Source organism: Pseudophryne corroboree, chromosome 5, assembly GCF_028390025.1.
Source record: "Pseudophryne corroboree isolate aPseCor3 chromosome 5, aPseCor3.hap2, whole genome shotgun sequence".
Classification (NCBI taxonomy): Eukaryota; Metazoa; Chordata; class Amphibia; order Anura; family Myobatrachidae; genus Pseudophryne; species Pseudophryne corroboree.
The window spans coordinates 800,293,541-800,314,413 of record NC_086448.1 but is presented as its reverse complement, the minus strand read 5'-3'; the positions used below and the strand labels follow the sequence as shown (position 1 = coordinate 800,314,413).

General features: G+C 46.1%; 1 protein-coding gene across 1 annotated transcript in view; it reads left to right on the top strand.

The window, feature by feature from the left end:
* COL14A1 (collagen type XIV alpha 1 chain) overlaps window positions 1–20,873 on the top strand; it is a 258,070-nt gene that overhangs the window by 124,371 nt on the left and 112,826 nt on the right. Inside the window, exons 22-23 of the mRNA XM_063924450.1 lie at window positions 1,870–2,019; window positions 4,866–4,982. Coding sequence (XP_063780520.1) covers window positions 1,870–2,019; window positions 4,866–4,982 — 267 coding nt within the window. The remainder of the gene's footprint in view (window positions 1–1,869; window positions 2,020–4,865; window positions 4,983–20,873) is intronic.

The following is a 20,873-nucleotide window of genomic DNA, read 5'->3' as shown; positions in this document are numbered from 1 at the left end:
ATGCAATGACAATGAGACACTTGCTAGCAATCTGGGCTAAGAATCCTGTCCTATATCCCAGAGACAAATCTCTTAGGGGGGATGTATCAAGCCTCCCAAAGCGGACAAGTAGAGAATTTGCCCATAGCAACCAATTAGGTTCTAGCTATCATTTATAAAATACAAAATGATAGCTAGAATCCCATTGGCTACTATGTGCAGAACCTCACCTGTCCACTTTAGATGGTTTGATAAATCTCCCCCTTTATTTCCCTGTGCAATAATTTTTTTTCAATATTATTGATTATTCCTTCAAATATTGCTGTCTCTGTTACGTTCTCATGTCTTGTATTCCGTATTCTTGTATTCCGTAATATAATATTAATTAAAAAGTGAAACCCGTTCCCAATGTTTAATACGATCTTTTCACACATTGCTTGTATGTTATTCACGCTCAAATTATATATTATGGGCTATTTACCAAAATGGGATCTGGTCTCTAGGTTCACAGTAACTAGGTCGACCTAGAACCTGTCGACCTAGAGACCCTGTCGATCTACTTACTGTCGACCAATAGTGGTCGACCTAGACACTGTCGACCTAGTTACTATCTACCTTCCAAACCGCACCCTACTAAAATACAACCTTTGAAATGTGTATTAACCAATCAGATGCTTGCTTTCACGCTCTAGTTTGCACAAGGTCTACTGTAGCTAAGGGGGTCATTCCGAGTTGTTCGCTCGATAGCTGATTTTAGCAGCCGTGCAAACGCTAGGCCGCCGCACCACTAGGAGTGTATTTTAGCTTAGCAGAAGTGCAAACGAAAGGATCGCAGAGCGGCTACAAAATATTTTTGTGCAGTTTCAGAGTAGCTTCAGACCTACTCAGCGCTTGCAATCACTTCAGACTATTTAGTTCCTGTTTTGACGTCACGAACATGCCCTGTGTTCGCCCAGCCACGCCTGCGTTTTTCCTGGCACGCCTGCGTTTTTCCGAACACTCCCTGAAAATGGTCAGTTGACAGCCAGTAACGCCCACTTCCTGTCAATCACTCTGCGGCCAGCAGTGCGACTGAAAAGCTTTGCTAGACCTTGTGTGATACTACATCGTTCATCATTGTAATAGTACGTCGCGCGTGCACATTGCACCGCATACGCATGCGCAGAAGTGACGATTTTTTGCCTGATCGCTGCTCTGCGACCGAAATCTGCTAGCGAACAACTCGGAATGACCCCCACAACGTCTACGTGAGAATATGCAAATGTCACAGTCTCCAGGATTTATATTGCGACGGCCACTTTAGGCGCAACCATCGGACGCACATTGACCGATAATAGCCTTTTTGAGCATCACATGCGCTGTGCGACTTTTAAGCATATCCGGTAGCAAAATTATTCGCTCCACTGCGTCCGACATCGTCACCTCTGAATAAGCCCCTTTATAAATAGACCACATTGTTTAGAGTTGTTGCCACAAATCAAAAGACATCTTGTAACATTTAAGTGCGTACTTTGTGAATAATGTAGATGCCTCGACAGGAGTTGCATGTACTTTATTTCCTACAGTTATTTTACCTTTATAAGATTACTCTATTTTAAAACTCAAGGTTTAATTAGGTGTTTGTGTGCATTGGAAAAGGTCCGTATAGGAACGTTTTATTGTATATACTGCAGGAAGATAGACTTCTCTGGTTTTACAATGTACAAATATTTGTAGATCAGGAATTTCCAGCAGTTGCACTGAAGTGTGCTGGGAATACGTGGTACATATGAATGCTATGTATTGTGCTTGGGACGGATGCAGTTTCTAAAATTAGGCGCCTGGTATAAATTGTCCAAACGTAGCATAATAACTGGCAGGAATTTGTGTTTCACTTGGGCTATATTGCAGGAGCAAGTGCAGCGCTGGAGACCTTTGTGGGAGATGATGTGAACACCATACTAATTCTGAACCTTCTCAGCGGCACTGAGTACAACCTAAGGGTTCTGGCATCCTATTCAACTGGATTCAGCGATGCATTAACTGGAGTCGGCAAAACATGTAAGCAGAACAACGCTCCCCTCACTGGGTGTTATAGGTTCAGGGACAATGACCGGTGGACTGACAAAGGCTGTCACATGGCCAGAGCGGGCCATAGGCATAGGCAATCTAGGCAATTGCCTAGGGCAGTTGATATGCCTAGGGGCATCATCAGCTTCTGCTGATTAAAATGATATGCGGCATGCCTTTATTCTGTGTGTAGCATTTCATATGCAGATACAGCCACAGTCTCACACAGTATATAGGCATGCTGCATATCAGTTTAATCAGCAGAAGCTGCTTGTGCATCCTAGCCACATAGCAATGCAAATATGATGCATTTTCATTAAAAAAAAAGGTGCCCGACATTAGCATTGATGCAAGATTTGTGAGTACACATCTGTATCCAAGCAGAGGCAGAGGTCACAGTGTTAGTGGCAGTGTGAGTGCTGTGTGCATGTGAGTGGGTTGGTTGTGCAGTAGTGTTCGGAATATGTGTAAGGAGCATTATGTGTGTCATGTAAAAATGCATTAATAATGTGCAACATATGTGTAAAGGGCCAATATGTGTGTCATTATGTGTATAAGGGCATTAATAATGTGCGGCATATGTGTAACAGGGTACTACTGTATGTGTGTCATTATGTATGTATGTATGTATGTATGTATGTATAGGGGCACTAATTATGTGCAGCAAATTTGTAGGGGGCACTATGTGTGTCATTATGTGTATAAGGGCATTAATAATGTGCGGCATATGTGTAAGGGACATTATGTGTAAAAGGGCATTAATACAGATTATACACATAGGACACATAGGACAATATCTGACAATAATCTCCGTTATAGGACAATATCTGCCAATAATCTCAGTTAAAGGACAGTAACTGCCAATAATCTCAGTTATAGGACAGTAATTGATATTAATCTCAGCTATAGGACAGTAACTGGTAATAATTTTAGTTATAGTACAGTAACTGCCAATAATCTCCGTTATAGGACAGTAATTGATAATAATCTCAATTATAGGACAGTAACTGTTAAAATTTACAGTTATAGGACAGTTACTGCCAATAACTGAGATTATTGGTGGTTACCGTCCTATAATTGAGATTATTGTCAGATATTGTCCTATAACTGAGATTATTGGCAGTTACAGTCCTATAACTGAGATTATTGGTGGTTACTGTCCTAAAACTGATATTATTGCCAATTACTGTCGTATTACTTAGATTATTGCCAGTTACTGTCCTATTACTGAGATTATTGCCAGTTACTGTCCTATATCTGAGATTATTGGCAGTTACTGTTCTATAACTGAGATTATTGGTGGTTACTGTCCTAAAACTGAGATTATTGCCAGTTACTGTCCTATAACTGAGATTATTGGCAGTAACCACCAATAATCTCAGTTAAAGGACAGTACCTTCCAATAATCTCAGTAACAGTAACTGGCAGTTACTGTCCTATAACTGAGATTATTGGTGGTTACTGTCCTATAGCTGAGATTATTGGTGGTTACTGTTCTATATGTGAGATTATTGGCAGTTACTGACCTATAACTGAGATTATTGCCAGTTACTGTCCTATAACTGATATTATTGGCAGTAACCACCAATAATCTCAGTTAAAGGACAGTACCTTCCAATAATCTCAGTTATAGGACAGTAACTGCCAATAATCTCAGTTTTAGGACAGTAACCACCAATAATCTCAGTTACAGGACAGTAACTGCAAATAATCTCAGATATATGACAGTAACTGGCAATAATCTCAGTTATAGGACAGTAACTGCCAATAATCTCAGTTATAGGACAGTAACTGCCAGTTACTGTTACTGAAATTATTGGCAGTTACTGTCCTATAACTGAGATTATTGGAAGGTACTGTCCTTTAACTGAGATTATTGGTGGTTACTGCCAATAATATCAGTTATAGGACAGTAACTGGCAATAATCTCAGTTATAGGACAGTAACTGCCAATAATTTCAGTAACAGTAACTGGCAGTTACTGTACTATAACTGAGATTATTGGCAGTTACTGTCCTATAACTGAGATTATTGCCAGTTACTGTCATATATCTGAGATTATTTGCAGTTACTGTCCTGTAACTGAGATTATTGGTGGTTACTGTCCTAAAACTGAGATTATTGCCAGTTACTGTCCTATAACTGAGATTATTGGCAGTAACCACCAATAATCTCAGTTAAAGGACAGTACCTTCCAATAATCTCAGTAACAGTAACTGGCAGTTACTGTCCTATAACTGAGATTATTGGTGGTTACTGTCCTATATGTGAGATTATTGGCGGTTACTGTCCTATAGCTGATATTATTGGCAGTTACTGTCCTATAGCTGAGATTATTGGCAGTTACTGTCCTATAACTGAGATTATTGGCAGTTACTGTCCTATAACTGAGATTATTGGTGGTTACTGTCCTATATGTGAGATTATTGGCAGTTACTGTCCTATAACTGAGATTATTGGCAGTTACTGTCCTATAACTGAGATTATTGGCGGTTACTGTCCTATAGCTGAGACTATTGGCAGTACTGTCCTATAACTGAGATTATTGGCAGTTACTGTCCTATAACTGAGATTATTGGTGGTTACTGTCCTATAACTGAGATTATTGGTGGTTACTGTTCTATAACTGAGATTATTGGCAGTTACTGTCCTATAACTAAGATTATTATCAATTACTGTCCTATAACCGAGATTATTACCAATTACTAGACTATGAGCATAATAAATCTAAACTTGTCTTTAGCCAGTGCTAAATATCTGGCTATTATTATGTTTTTTCTCTTTAATACAGTACCAATGGCGGCTCTCATTGCTCCTACTTGTATATTTTCTTGCAGTGTATCTGGGAGTGACAAATCTGAACGCCTATCAGATTCGGATGACCAGCATTTGTTCTCAGTGGCAACAGCAGAGACACGCAAGCAGCTATAGGATCATCATAGAGTCCCTGCAAGGTGAGTATGACCACTTCAGCTCTATAGCCGCAGAATGGATCTGTCCCATCCATGAAATGTCTGCTAACAGCTGTGCTGGGGACGCACAGTACAAGAAACGGATGGCACAGGCAATATTGTTATGTCTAAGAAAATGTGAAGCCCCAACTCACCCCCAGACTCCCCCAGAACAAGACTTGGAATAGATGAATGATGAAGAAGGGACTATGCAATGAGATGTGTTGGTCCTCATATACAGGGACAGCTGTTGTGTTTCAGACCTGCCCCTATAAATCACCTGTAACTCCCAACTCCCATGGTCCTTCCATGCCCCCTTTACACCAACATTGTCTTCTGCTGTCTTCCTTTCCCATCATTCTACTCAAATTCGTCCTCAACACTAGGGCTGGTGGGCACGGTAAGCCAGGGAAGAGCGGCAGGAGGGTGCCATGCCACCGTGGAGATATATTGTTGTGCCGGCAATATCACCCATAGCCCTGTAGCACAGAGGTTCTTAAACTCCATCCGTTACAGTCAAGGGTTTAAGGATATCCATGTTTGGGCACAGGTGACTTAATTAGTACAATTTGATTTAACCATCTGGACTCAACCATGGATATCCTTAAAACTTGGACTGTAATGGCAGAGTTTGGGAACCTTTGCTTTAACAAGTTTGGGGGTCTGAGGTTGCAGAATATAGGAAATGGTGCCTCTGCTGCGCATGCAGGGTAAGGTGGTGGATGGCACATGGGAAGAGATCCTGGCAGCTGCCACATTTATTATCCTAGATTATTCATTAATGCTGTATTGTTGTACGTCATTTATTCAGAAGGGCACACGCTATAGTACAGATAGACAGCGCTCAACTTGCACCTTCACTACTTTGGGATTATGTCCAAAAACAACATTTATTATATACAGTATGTTTTATAAGTTTAAATTTTCCACCTTAAATGATGTGAGTTATAGTTTCTACCTTAAATGATGTGAGTTACAGTTTCTACCTTAAATGATGTGAGTTACAGTTTCTACCTTAAATGATGTGAGTTACAGTTTCTACCTTAAATGATGTGAGTTACAATTTCTACCTTAAATGATGTGAGTTACAGTTGTCCACCTTAAATGATGTGAGTTACAGTTGTCAACCTTAAATGATGTGAGTTACAGTTGTCCACCTTAAATTATGTGAGTTACAGTTGTCAACCTTAAATGATGTGAGTTACAGTTTTCCACCTTATATGATGTGAGTTACAATTTCTACCTTAAATGATGTGAGTTACAGTTTCTACCTTAAATGATGTGAGTTACAGTTGTCCACCTTAAATTATGTGAGTTACAGTTGTCAACCTTAAATGATGTGAGTTACAGTTGTCCACCTTAAATTATGTGAGTTACAGTTGTCAACCTTAAATGATGTGAGTTACGGTTTTCCACCTTATATGATGTGAGTTACAATTTCTACCTTAAATGATGTGAGTTACAGTTTCTACCTTAAATGATGTGAGTTACAGTTTCTACCTTAAATGATGTGAGTTACAATTTCTACCTTAAATGATGTGAGTTACAGTTTTCTACCTTAAATGATGTGAGTTACAGTTGTCTACCTTAAATGATGTGAGTTACAGTTGTCTACTTTAAATGATGTGCGTTACAGTTGTCTACCTTAAATGATGTGAGTTACAATTTCTACCTTAAATGATGTGAGTTACAGTTTCTACCTTAAATGATGTGAGTTACAGTTTCTACCTTAAATGATGTGTTACAGTTGTCTACCTTAAATGATGTGAGTTACAGTTGTCTACCTTAAATGATGTGAGTTACAGTTGTCTACCTTAAATGATGTGAGTTACAGTTGTCTACCTTAAATGATGTGAGTTACAGTTGTCTACCTTAAATGATGTGAGTTACAGTTGTCTACCTTAAATGATGTGAGTTACAGTTTTCTACCTTAAATGATGTGAGTTACAGTTGTCTACCTTAAATGATGTGAGTTACAGTTGTCCACCTTAAATGATGTGAGTTACAGTTGTCCACCTTAAATGATGTGAGTTACAGTTGTCTACCTTAAATGATGTGAGTTACAGTTGTCCACCTTAAATGATGTGAGTTACAGTTGTCTACCTTAAATGATGTGAGTTACAGTTGTCCACCTTAAATGATGTGAGTTACAGTTGTCCACCTTAAATGATGTGAGTTACACATGTCAGAGTTAAATGAAATGAGTACTTCAGTTTTGTGTATATTTAAATTGGGCTTGACAGGGCTGGAATTTTTGTGTTTTCTTTTTGCTTTTTCTGAAGAATAAGAATATATTTGGATATCGGCTATTCTTCCAAGCTGTGAAAATGTTCCATGATTTTCGGGATATATTTTCGATAACCCTCCAGCTTTGGCTTCTGTTATGCAAGCTGTGAAGTATTATATTAAATTCCTGTGTCTGCCACACAAGCCCCATAAAGGACTTTGTATAATATTACAGTGCAGACTCTCTATAAGGTGCCAAGAGACTGGTGTTTCCATTTAGACCGTGAGCGTTGCTTTCCTGGTAAAATGCTTCGGTTGTCGTTTGGAGTTAGGAGAAAATCCATCTGAATGGGGACAGACCTTGTTGTATTGCAATGGGTGAAATACCGAGCGATTTAGCATGAAGCCCACAAATGTTGGGCAATTTCAGTTTTACATTGCAACTCCACAAATATGTCTCTAGGCGCTGATGTTATTTGTTAAATTAAATAACCAAGAAAATACCCCCCAAGGAATTTTAATTAATATACAGCTGCAAACAGTGATAATATGCCTGTGTGCGCATATACAAGATCACCCCATGTTGCTACAAGAGATACCAAACAAAATACACTAATTCACTTTGCGCTATTGTACATGGTTTACCCGCTGAAATAAGATAAGTGCAGACACATGTCTTTAAATAATGTTAGTTTTTTAATATATAAAATTTGCACTATCGGTGCTGGTTATCTCACAGATTTAATATACCATTAAAACATGAACAGTACTCAATCAATTAACATCCTATTCTACTGCATACATGCCTCCTAATAATAAAACACATATGTGTAACAATTCTATAAACCGTAACTACTAATAGAGGTGGATCAATTATCTAAAATAATAACAGTGCACTGTTAGAAACTAACCACACGTTAACTTGCGGATGGTAAGACATATGGGACTAGAATCTTGCGTCCCTTAACCCCACACGGAGGTTAAATATTGTTAAATATTGTAGGTTTTCACAAGTATAAGATGGTGTTCATATGTTTGCTGCTGTATGGTAATATGAGCCAGTCTCAATTATCACACCAATGTGTGTATATGTGTGCTCAATCAAACCACCTGTGAGGATAATACCGGGCTCACCACAGTCCACTGATTCAATGAATGGAACAGCTTCTGACATGGCGGGTCAGTGATATGATGTGAAGGAATCGGCTAGGAGGCACCAGACGTCTCCGTCCTCCACATTCTGATTGCCGCTGCGCCTTCCAATATCCGCCCAATGGAGTGCTGTCACTGACAAGTGGTGAGCTGGTGACCATGCAAGCGTATCCTCAGTGGTGGTTTCCCCGTCACCGCTATCCTCTGACGCGTTTCGCTCGGACTGGAGCTTTAACGAAGAGTGTCATGTTTTAATGGTATATTAAATCTGTGAGATAACCAGCACTGATAGTGCAAATTTTATATATTAAAAAACTAACATTATTTAAAGACATGTGTCTGCACTTATCTCATTTCAGCTGGTAAACCATGTACAATAGCGCAAAGTGAATTAGTTTTACATTGCAATTTAAATTTAACCTAGGCTTCACCCAGTTCCCAACACTAAAGGGCTGAGCAATAAAAGCAAGTAACTTATTATTTTGCATCCAGAGTTAATACTGGCTTCTTTTGCAAGCACCCCACAAAAGCTGAGCAGCTTCTCTTTTACAAAACAAATTACTCTCCTGGAACAGCCGGGAGGCTCCCAACAATCGGGAGGCCCTCCTGGCCCCCCAGAAGAATGGAAGAATGGGCAAGTCTCCCGAAACCAGCTGCCCCCAGATAGGGAAGTGGATGGTCCTGGCAGCTGATGATGTGATTCTGCCACGCCCCCTGCTGTATAATGTCGGTACTCTCGCATTGTATAATGTAAATGGGGTCATGATGATGCAATCGCGGTAACCACGCCCCAATACCGCCTCCTTTGCAGTGCTACACCCTTTCCCCTGCTACCTGTGATGCATCACCCCTCCCCGCACTGCTCCCCGCTTTGCTGACCTGGCAAACAGGAAGTCGGCCACTATGGACCTGCCCTCCCAAATCTGCATCTTCTAGCTGCATCTTCTACACATGTATAAAGAGAAAAAGCCTGAAGTCACTTTTCCATCATCATTTGAATTAAGTGAATTGTGCGAAAAGGCTTGGGACTCTCCAGATAGGAGACCACAAGTTCCCAAAAGGATTCTTATGGCGTATCCTTTTCCACAAACTGATAGGATACGCTGGGAATCTTCACCAAAAGTGGACAAGGCGCTGACACGCTTGTCCAAAAAGGTGGCACTGCCTTATCAGGATACGGCTTCCCTCAAGGAACCGGCTGATCGCAGGCAGGAAATTACCTTAAAGCACATTTACACTTACTCCGGTACTATTGCTAGACCGGCTATGGCGTCGGCCTGGGTTTGTAGTGCGGTTGTGGCATGGCAGATTCCTTATCTGCGGAGATTGACACCTTAGATAGGGATGCCATTCAAATGACCATAGAGCATATCAGAGATGCTGCCTTGTATATGAGAGATGCTCAGAGAGACATTTGTTTATTAAGCTCCAGAATAAATGCTATGTCTATTTCTGCTAGGCGACTCCTGTGGACCCGGCAGTGGACGGGAGATGCCGATTCTAAGGGGAAAGAAGCTGCACCCAGCTAGTTCCCAAGAGCAGAAGTCCTCCCCTGCGTCTGCAAAGTCCACCGCATGACGCTGGGGCTTCCCGGGGGGAGGCAGATCTGGTGGGGGCTCGTCTTCGGTTTTTCAGCCACGTCTGGGTTCAATCGCAGGTGGATCCCTGGGCATTAGAGATTGTTGCTCAGGGATACAGGCTAGAATTCGAAGACTTGCCTCCTCGCCGGTTTTTCAAATCGGCTCTGCCGACTTCCCCGACAGAGAGGGAGTCAGTGTTGACAGCAATCCAACAATTGTATGTTCAACAGGTGATTGTCACAGTTCCTCATCTCCAGCAGGGAGAGGGATATTATTCAACCCTGTTTGTGGTCCCGAAACCGGACGGTTCGGTCAGGCCCATTTTAAACCTGAAATCTCTGAACTTGTACTTGAAAAGGTTCAAGTTCAAAATGGAATCACTCCGGGCGGTCATCGCCAGCCTGGAGGGGGGGATTGGATGGTGTCCCTGGACATAAAGGATGCATGCCTTCACGTTCCAATATTTCCCCCCCCCCCCCCCCCCCCCATCAGGCGTTCCTGAGATTTGCAGTGCAGGACTGTCACTACCAATTTCAGACGTTACCGTTTGGGCTTTCCACGGCCCCGAGGGTTTTCACCAAGGTAATGGCGGAAATTATGGTGCTCCTGCGCAGGCAGGGGGTCACAATTATCCCATACTTGGACGATCTCCTAATAAAGGCGAGATCTCGGGAGAAGTTGCTGGACAGCGTGTCTCTGTCCATGAAGACGTTGCAGATACACGGCTGGATTCTCAATATACCGAAGTCCCAGCTAGTTCCTACAACGCGTCTGACCTTTCTGGGCCAGATCCTAGACACAGACCAGAAAAAGGTTTTTCTTCCGATCGAAAAGGGTCAGGAACTCATGACCATGGTCAGGAACCTATTGAAACCAAAGAAGGTTTCAGTGCATCAGTGCACGCGTGTCCTGGGGAAGATGGTGGCTTCATACGAGGCCATCCCTTTCGGCAGATTCCATGCGAGGACTTTTCAATGGGACCTCTTGGACAAGTGGTCCGGGTCCTATTTACAAATGCATCAAAGGATCACCCTGTCTCCCAGGACCAGGGTATCTCTCCTGTGGTGGCTGAACAGTGCTCACCTTCTAGAGGGTCGCAGGTTCGGCATTCAGGACTGGGTCCTGGTGACCACGGACGCAAGCCTCAGAGGCTGGGGAGCAGTGGCACTGGGGAAAAATTTCCAAGGTCTCTGGTCAAGCCTGGAGACTTGTCTCCACATCAACGTCCTGGAGTTGAGGGCCATATACAACGCCCTGCGTCAAGCGGAGAACTTACTTCGGAGAAGACCGGTTCTGATTCAGTCAGACAATGTCACGGCAGTGGCTCATATAAACCGCCAAGGCGGAACAAGGAGCAGAGTGGCCATGGCAGAAGCGACCAGGATTCTACGCTGGGCGGAAGGCCATGTAAGCGCGCTGTTAGCTGTGTTCATCCCAGGGGTGGACAACTGGGAGGCGGACTTCCTCAGCAGGCACGACCTGCATCCGGGGGAGTGGGGACTTCATCAAGAAGTCTTGGCACAGATCGCGGATCGGTGGGGCCTGCCTCAAATAGACATGATGGCGTCCCGTCTCAACAAAAAGCTAAAGCGGTATTGCGCCAGGTCAAGGGACCCTCAGGCGGTAGCGGTAGACGCTCTGGTGACACCTTGGGTGTTCAGATCGGTCTATGTGTTTCCTCCTCTTCCTCTCATACCCAAGGTGTTGAGAATTGTAAGAATAAGCAGGGTCAGAACAATCCTCATTGTTCCAGATTGGCCACGGAGGACTTGGTATCCGGAACTGCAAGAGTTGCTCACAGAAGATCCGTGGCCTCTTCCTCTAAGGCAGGACCTGCTGCAGCAGGGGCCCTGTCTGTTCCAAGACTTACCGCGGCTGCGTTTGACGGCATGGCGGTTGAACGCCATATCCTAGCGGAAAAAGGAATTCCGGAGGAAGTCATTCCTACCCTGATCAAGGCTAGGAAAGACGTGACGTTGAAACATTATCACCGTATATGGCGGAAATATGTTTCTTGGTGTGAGGCCAGAGCTGCTCCTACGGAGGAGTTCCATTTGGGCCATCTACTTCACTTCCTTCAAACAGGAGTGACCTTGGGCCTCAAATTAGTGTCCATAAAGGTCCAGATTTCGGCCTTATCCATTTTCTTTCAAAGAGAATTAGCCTCTCTTCCTGAGGTACAGACTTTTGTGAAGGGGGTGCTGCATATTCAGCCTCCCTTTGTGCCTCCGGTGGCGCCTTGGGATCTTAACGTGGTGTTACGTTTCCTCAAGTCACCTTGGTTTGAACCACTTAAAACTGTGGAGTTGAAATACCTCACTTGGAAAGTGGTCATGTTGTTGGCGTTAGCTTCGGCGAGACGTGTTTCAGAATTGACGGCTTTATCGCATAAAAGCCCATACTTGGTTTTTCACGTGGATAGGGCAGAGTTGAGGACTCTTTGGGGATGTCAAAGCCAATAGCATGACCACTTTTCAAGAAAGAATTTTTTTATTTTTTTTTAAAGAAATTTCTAAGGCCATACTGCACTGAAATGGAGCCTAACTTTAGGCTTGCATCCACACCGGCTTGTAAAGTATGGATAAGAACGACCTAGCTGAAAGTTTTCTATAGGAGCCTTCCTGGATACACACCAAGACACACAGTTACGCCAACTACTGTGGTAAGGCTTTGCCGTTACTTATTTTCTAGCCTGAAGAATTGAGGAAATTACTTCACTGGGAACACCCATTTGGCTTAGGATATGGCATTCAACCGCCACGCCGTCAGACGCAGCCGCGGTAAGTATTGATAGAGGCCGTGATCTCGTTGTAACAGTTCCTCACGTAGAGGAAGAGGGCAGGAATCTTCTATGAGTAAATCATGAAAAACTGGATAGCAAACCCTCCTTGTCTAGACCGGATCCAAGAGGATCGCCTGAACCTTTGTTCATCTTACGATTATCACCTTCAAAAAAAAAAAAAAAGCGGAGAGGCCACATAGACCGACTAAAAACACCCACGGTGTCACGAGGGTGTCCACTGCTATAGCTTGAGTGTCCCTTGACCTGGAACAATATCCCTGAGGCCTCTCGTTGAGGCGAGACGCCAATTTGTCCAATTGCGACACTCCTCAAAGGCTTGTCACGTCTGTGAAAACTTCTCGATGATGACTGAATTTCACCCGGATGGAGATCGCGTCAGCAGAGGAAATCTACTTCTCCGTCGTTTACCTCCCGGACGAAGACTGCTAAGCGTTTACCAGATTTTCCACCCAACGGCAAAACTTTGCATCTTCTGCCAATGCCGCTTTGCTCCTTTTTCCGCCATAGTGGCTTATTTACGCCACTGGTGACAAGTCGTCTGGCAGAACCAACACGGGCAGAACACAAAGAATACGTTCGTTGAAAATAGCTCTTAATTCAAGAAAGCTTATTGCAGACAAGCTTTCCAACTTGATCTTATCCTCTGGAAATACGTCCCTTGCAAGGACTGCTCCCCAGCCTCGGAGATCTGTATGCACGGACACCAGGATCTAAACCTGGATCCCAAACCTTCATCCCTCTAGAAGGAGAGAACCGAGCAGACACCACAGGAGCGATGTCCTGGCCGTTAGGATTATATTCTGGTGCATGTGCAGGTGAGACCCGGACCACATTTCCAACTGGTCCCTTGAAAGCCACTCTGGCATTAGACCTGCTCACCAAAAAGAAACCTCTTAGGCCGCACCCAACTGTTTTAGTAACGGAACATATTGATGAAGTGTCACAGCAAAACTGATCCAACTCTGGATCCTAAGACCTCTTTCCACAGGAAAAATACTGAACCTTAACCGGTCAGTATCTACTCAGAAACCCACCTCCGACATCTGTGTCATTGGGAACAACAGCCAATTCCTGTGTCGAAGAACAGTCAGAGAGAACCAACGATTTGCACCTTTATACAGGGACAACCGGACAATGTCCTGAACCTGACGCACCTCTGTACGGCGTCGCTTACTACCACCCCTTCCAGAGTGGAACGGCAAGATCTATTAGAAAAACCAGTAAGGGAAAACAACCGTAACTCAGAATGTTCCCCTTTGGATTCTATAAATAACGCACAGGTCCTAGTCTATTCCTGGACCAACCAAAAATTAGTAGAGGAGAGCTCACCGGAGTGGGGACCAGCCCGATAGACTCAGCGACAATTGGTAGATGTGGTGGAAACAGAAAACGACATCCACTTCTGCGAACCTAACAATGCTGCAGAACTCTTACCTTTTCCACTTCCACTGTCTGCACAGAATAGGAAAAAGGAACGGCATTGAACCGGTTAAAACGACTGCATCCCACAAAAGAATGCGTCACCAACCGTTGTGAAGGAGGCTAACTCACGAAGGTAGAATTACTAGTGGTATCCGCCGAGATTGACTGAACAGAGGCCTCTCCAAACAGCTGTATACCTCCCTCCAGTATCTCACGGAGACATCCCCAGCATCTTCGCGGCCACACCTCCTGGTGTCACGGGCAGCCTGCTGCAATGTTATAAAGTAGAATCAACCTACGCAGGTTACCCACTCTGGGTAGTGTAATACTATCAGATGCCTACCCGAATATAACCCACCCTCATGTGCATGCCATGCAAACAAGGTCAAAGTATAGAAATAAAATATCACTTAGCTTCCTGTGTATGATCCTTTGCGACCGGGCTCTGCATCGACCAGGAGTTGACTGCCAGAATGTTCTCTCCGCGTCGGGCAGAGAATAATATTCGGACTCCTTGATAGGATCGAAAACCAACTCGTCATGGCCAATCTAGAGCTTAATCAACAGAGCGACCAGCACATGATAAGAATACCATTATTACAGCATTCATGGATATACATAATGTAATACACAATAAAACACACATATCCTAACCATGCATATATAAACATATATCTACATATATATACATATAGATATAACCTATACGCAAGTGGATTGTCCAGACCTGTCAGGTCCCTAGTGACAGTAATGTGTTGTGAATGTGTATGACCATGTACTGACATGCCCCAGATGTGGATCTACCAGGAACGTCATGGTCGACAGAAACTTAGTAAATGTCGACAGCAAGGAATAGTAAGCGGGCAAAAAATAATAATAATCTTGGAACCCCGAGGGGTCTGTGGGAAGCATACATATACAATTTCAATAACCCCCTCCCCCCACATATACCTATATATATATATATATATATATACACAGGTACAAGGCAATAACAGCCTGTTAATTTTTTTACCCAGGAAATACCGTTGATGCCGACAGGGCATCCACAAACAATTGTGTCTCCCCTAGCGTGTTTACTTTTTTAAGCACACAAACACCAACCTGCTAATACAACATTTTCTGAATCAAGTACCGCCATGCGCCGGCGAAGCCGACAGTTGTCCCCACAGCAGCTTGTGACAAAGCCCTCACACCTGTCGACATATGTCGACTAACCGATAGTGGGTAAACAAACAGGGAAACAGTGAATTTATGTATCACAACAAGGATTATGGGTCCATTACATAATGCTATATGACACCCCTATAGCATTAAAAAACACTGTGCCCCCCCCTCCTTCTTACTATACAGCAATTGGATATAATATTTTTTTTTTATATAATAACGCTCCTATATGCTCTTACTAAATAGGTTGGTAGTAACCTTGACGGGATTATACTAAATGATTATTTCACATGAGATTTATATTTAGTTAATGATGTGTGGATACCAGCTTGATCTATACAGGTGTGACAATTAAAGCCGCGGCCACACACCTTAAAGCCGTAATGCGGTCCAAAGCCAGAGAGAGGCTTGACACGCTAAAGAAACAGAACGGCGGGGTGACGTCACCGCGGTAATTAGCCGCGAGGTTTATATAGAGCAAAAGGGAGCAGTGAGTTTATTTCTGATGAAGCCGCTGAACCCGGAAGGAGGCGGGGAAACGCGTTAAAGGACTCACATATCTTTGCTCCATACCGCTGTCAACTGCACTGTCTACCGTCAGCAGTATCTTCAGATCTACACGGATGGTATCCTCCAGAGATGACTGCCCTTAAAGGTTAAAGCACCAGCAGCCGGGAGGAGTTCACTGTGATCTTAATGCTGGAAGGTAGCGGTGAGCATATATATTCTGTCTGGCCAGACGTTCTAAAGAATTAATTCTTTCAGCTTCAACGGATCCTAATTGCTGAATGGACTATCTGTTACGTTGTTGCCATTGAAACATACAATTGCAGTTATTAGTGACTCTCGTTGGCTGGATTAATCAGCGTGCAGCGTGTCACGCTGCCACACAATCTTTACAGTGATACAGTGTCTCTAAATATTTGAATGGACTGCTACATTGATAAATGGACTGTTTAATTTAGTATAGCAGTTAAGACATACACTGTAGAGGGTAATTGTTGAATGAGCTTTTGCCTATTTTGTCTGTCCCATACTAGATGGGAGTGTCTTTCCTGAATAGTTTATAACAGTGTTCAGACAGAAAAGAGCATATTTTATGTTTTTAAAATAATATATTGATGTGTTTAAATTACCGGCCGATGGTTATGGATGTTTGATTTATTAAATTTTATTGTTATTTTTTGGAATGAAGTAATAAATCTTTGCCCAATCTATATGCGCTGCAATACTTTTGTTTTACTATACAGCAAGTCTTGGCGGTGACCTGAGGGCTAAGCTCCGCCCCTTCCCGGCGCGCTTAAGCCCGCTAAAAAAAAACTATAAATATATAAATACCTATATTTAGCTGGGGGGACCTATATACAGTGAGTAACCCCCTGTATATACCCATATATATATATATGAATCTCTGCCCAGTGTGCCCCACTGCGCCCTGCACCCTCGGAAGCCGTTGGTGTGTGGGAGCAATGGAGCGCAGCGCACACGCTGCGGTACACTGGCGGGGTGAAGCTACCCGGTGTCAGGGCAACTAAATATGTTCCCCCGCCAGCGATCACTCAGTATATGCCGCCCAGGGCGCTCCCCCCCAGTGCCCTGCACCCTGCAAGAGGCAATGGAGTGCGGGAACAGGGAGCGCAGCGCTACCGCTGCTGCTCCCTCCGTTTCGCGGCACCCTGGCGGGGTGAACATACTCATTGCCCGGGCACCTAAATATGTCCCCCCGCCAGTGCTATAAACCTCAGCAACATGCCCCCAGGGCGCTCCCCCCCAGCGCCCTGCACCCTGCCAGAGACGTTGGTGTGTGGGAGCATGGAGCGCAGCGCTACCGCTGCTGTTACCTCTGTTACTGAAGTCTTCTGCCGTCACTGAAGTCTTCTTTTCTTCCAATACTCACCCGGCTTCTTTCTTCTGGCTTCTGTGAGGGGGGTGACGGCGCGGCTCCGGGAACAAGCAGCTAGGCGCACTAAGTGATCGAACCCTCTGGAGCTAATGGTGTCCAGTAGCCGAGAAGCAGAGCCCTTAAACTAAGAAGTAGGTCTGACTTCTCTCCCCTCAGTCCCACGATGCAGGGAGCCTGTAGCCAGCAGGTCTCCCTGAAAATAAAAAACCTAACATAAAGTCATACTTGCCTACCCTCCCGGAATGGCCGGGAGGCTCCCGAAAATCGGGTGACCCTCCCGGCCCCCCGGAAAGGTTGGGCAAGCCTCCCGCTCTCCCCCTCGGCCACCCGCAGCAGAGAACGTGCGGGCGGCCCGAGGGGGTCCGATGACGCGATTCGGGCTGAATCGCGTCATCGTAGCTCCGCCCCCCGCTATGCAGCGCCTCGTTTCTCGGCACAGCACAGCGGGTGGCGGAGTCACGGTGACGCGAGCGCGAAGCCACGCCCCCGGACCACCCATTCTACTGCCGGACACGCCTCCGAACCGGCTCTCCTGCTGCCGGCCACGCCCCCCATACACCTACAACGCTGCCTCCTCCCGGAGGAGGAGGCAGCAAAGTAGGTAAGTATGCATAAAGTCTTTCAGAGAAACTCAGTAGAGCTCCCCTAGTGTGTGTCCCATCACTCCTGGGCACAAAGTCTAACTGAGTTCTGGAGGAGGGGCATAGAGGGAGGAGCCAGTTCACACCCAGTTTAAGTCTTTATAGTGTGCCCAAGCTCCTGCGGATCCGTCTATACCCCATGGTCCTTTTGGAGTCCCCAGCATCCTCTAGGACGTATGAGAAAACACATTGTGAGTGCTAAAACTCATTGCATATGATAAATGGTGCTCCAGCTAATCAGCTCCAATCTGTCATTTTCAAACACATGACAGTTGTGAGCTGATTGACTGGAGCACCAATTATCATTGCAACAAGTTTTATCATCCACAATGAGTTTTATCACTTGTTGATAAATGAGCCTCTATGTATCTACATGTACCCACAGTGATCTAACGTTTTTGATTGTAAAAGCAGCCCCTACACAAACTCCTGGGGTCCAAGGCCATCTTAACGTATAGGCACAACGTGCAGTCTGAAGACGCAGATCATAGCCGCACAAAGATACATGCAATCTCAGTAGGTGTTTCTGGGTAGTGACGGAGAAGGCTTGCCAGACACAGGCGTGTAAAGACTCGGTTGCACTTTGCAAGTTCAAAAAGAGATTCTGTGCCTCCATAGAACTGGTGAAAACACTGATGGGGCGTCTTAATACGCACAGCGGCAGATTAGCACCACAGCCAGTGGGTATCTCGTTAGCAAGTTTATTGGCCGCGTCATTGGCATAAATACGTAGTAGCCACTGTGGCAACCTCTCAATCAGGCCAACAGTGGGCCCCGGGGCACTATGGTAGTAGCTCGCTGTTCATCCTGACAGAGGCACTCCCTGCTGCCATGTCTGGATGATGCTGGTATAACTGCCTTCTCCATCTTAGTATTTGCTGCTCACTCCTGAGGAAGTGACTGCCACAGTGCCACTACCCAACATTTAATTTTTCCTTATATTGAGAACAGAATGTAAACATCTATCTTGTAGCCTGAACCCAATCTCACAAGAATGACAAATATGATATCTGCTCCCTAGGAACCAGTACCTCAAGAGTCTCACTCCTAACTCATGCTAGCCAATCATAAGTGCCGCAGTGGTGTCACTGGTCGCAGGCCACACCCCCTTGTGCATTGGTTCCTCCTATAAGATGGCTCCCTCTGCTACGTGCGGTGACAGCGGACCATCAGATTTGAGGAATGTTAATATAAACCCAACTCCCCCATTAGATCCCCATGATATCGTAGTAATTTACAGAATTGATAAGGTTCCGTGTACATCACAGTGCTGTCATAAAAGGCTTACAGTATGCCTATACATGTATAAGGAAAGGTCAGACCTTGGGAGGGAGGTGGATTAGCATTAGGTGCTGCTGTCACTGAAAAATGTTTAAGAACATTTAGAGGCACATTTACTAAGCAGTGATAAGAACGGAGACGTGAGCCATTGGAGAAATTTCCCCATCAACCAATCAGCAGCTCTGTATCATTTTATAGTATGCAAATTATAGATGTTACTTCAGTGCTGATTGGTTGCCATGGGCAACTTCTCCACTGGCTCACTTCTCCGCTCTTATCACTGCTTAGTAAACGTACCCCTTAAAAGTCTGAAGGAGAGCGAAATGACTGCATAGGAATAGAGAGAGTTAAACCTCCTGTGAGGGTGGACCTAACTGTTAGGAAAGTACAGCCCATGGTAGAGAGGGGAGGGTTCAGTATATATAGGGACTTCTAGGCCAGCTTGGTCTCTCTTGCTGCTAAATTGCCTCTGGTGAGTGCTGCATTGCAGATTCACAGACTGTTAGCTGGTTAGCAATTTTAGCATTTGCAGTGCACCGTGTATTCTATGTGCCACCCTCCTTTAATCACACTCTGTTCGTATGATGGCCTCTCGCCCCCGCCGTGCCGCCGGGACCCCAGCTCGCTACCGCTCATCAGGCGGTGAGGCTGGGCCCGAGGATGGGCCGGCTGGCCCAGCTGACGGCTGCCCATCTTCCGGGGCCGACGCGGGCGCCGGTGCGGCGGTGGCTCGGCGGACTCGGTCCTCCTTGCCGCTGGTTTCCGGTCCGGTGTTACCGGCCGGCCGCGGGGAGGGCTGGGAGCACGGGGGAGACGCCTGGAGGTGGCCGGGCATCGGCCTGCACCTCCAGCTGAAGCAAGGGAGCCACCGTTGCCAGGTACGGGCGCCCGCGCGCGCGCGTGCGCGCCAGGTCGGGCGGCCGATGGAGGCTCCCAGTCCGTCTCCCCTCTCATCCCCCTTGTCGCGGCAGCGAGGTGGTGCCGGGCGAGGGGGGCGGATCGCGGCGGCGAGTCGGACGAGGCCCGTCGCGGTGTCTCATCCGGCGGTCACTTCAGGGCCCAGCGGTGGAGGCCCGCGCTCTCAGACAGTGGCGCCATTCGCGCACGTGTGCGCGCAGTGGCGCCGACAGTGTCCTCATCTCTCCTGCTGCCTCCCTTGCAGCCGGAGTCCGGCGGGGAGCGGCGGCGGGGGGGGGGGGGGACGGTCCAGGGGCGAGCACGGCGGCATTGAGCCCCGCCGAGACGCCTTCCCTGCAGACGGAGAGAGCTCCGGCCTGCGGGGGGAGGGCGCGCAAGGGGGGGCCGGTAGTAGCCGGAACAGCGCTGGTGAGGGCCTGCAGGCTCAGGTTAGAGTAGGGGACCGGTGGGGGACCACCCCACTTATGGTCAGGGGGGCCAGCAGTTCCCCAGCGGGCCAGGCGGAGCATTGGTCGTCGGGTCCCCTGTTGGCGCCTACCGGGCGCCGGGCAGGGAGGCGTGCGCCGGCATCTGCGGGGGCTCCCGCGGGGGCCGGGTTGACTTTTGGGGTGGTCAGGACCCCTCCGGTCAGTTGGCGTCGGCTATGTCGACGGTGGTGCGGCATTGGGCCCGTTGGCCGCTGCAGCATCCCCGGGGACAGCTAGGCGTTCCGGCGCGCGCACGGAAGCAAGGGCGTCCGGGGCGCGGCCCGGGTCGGCGGCTCAGCGAATTGCTCGCGCTTGCCGTGATTTGGGGGCGGCC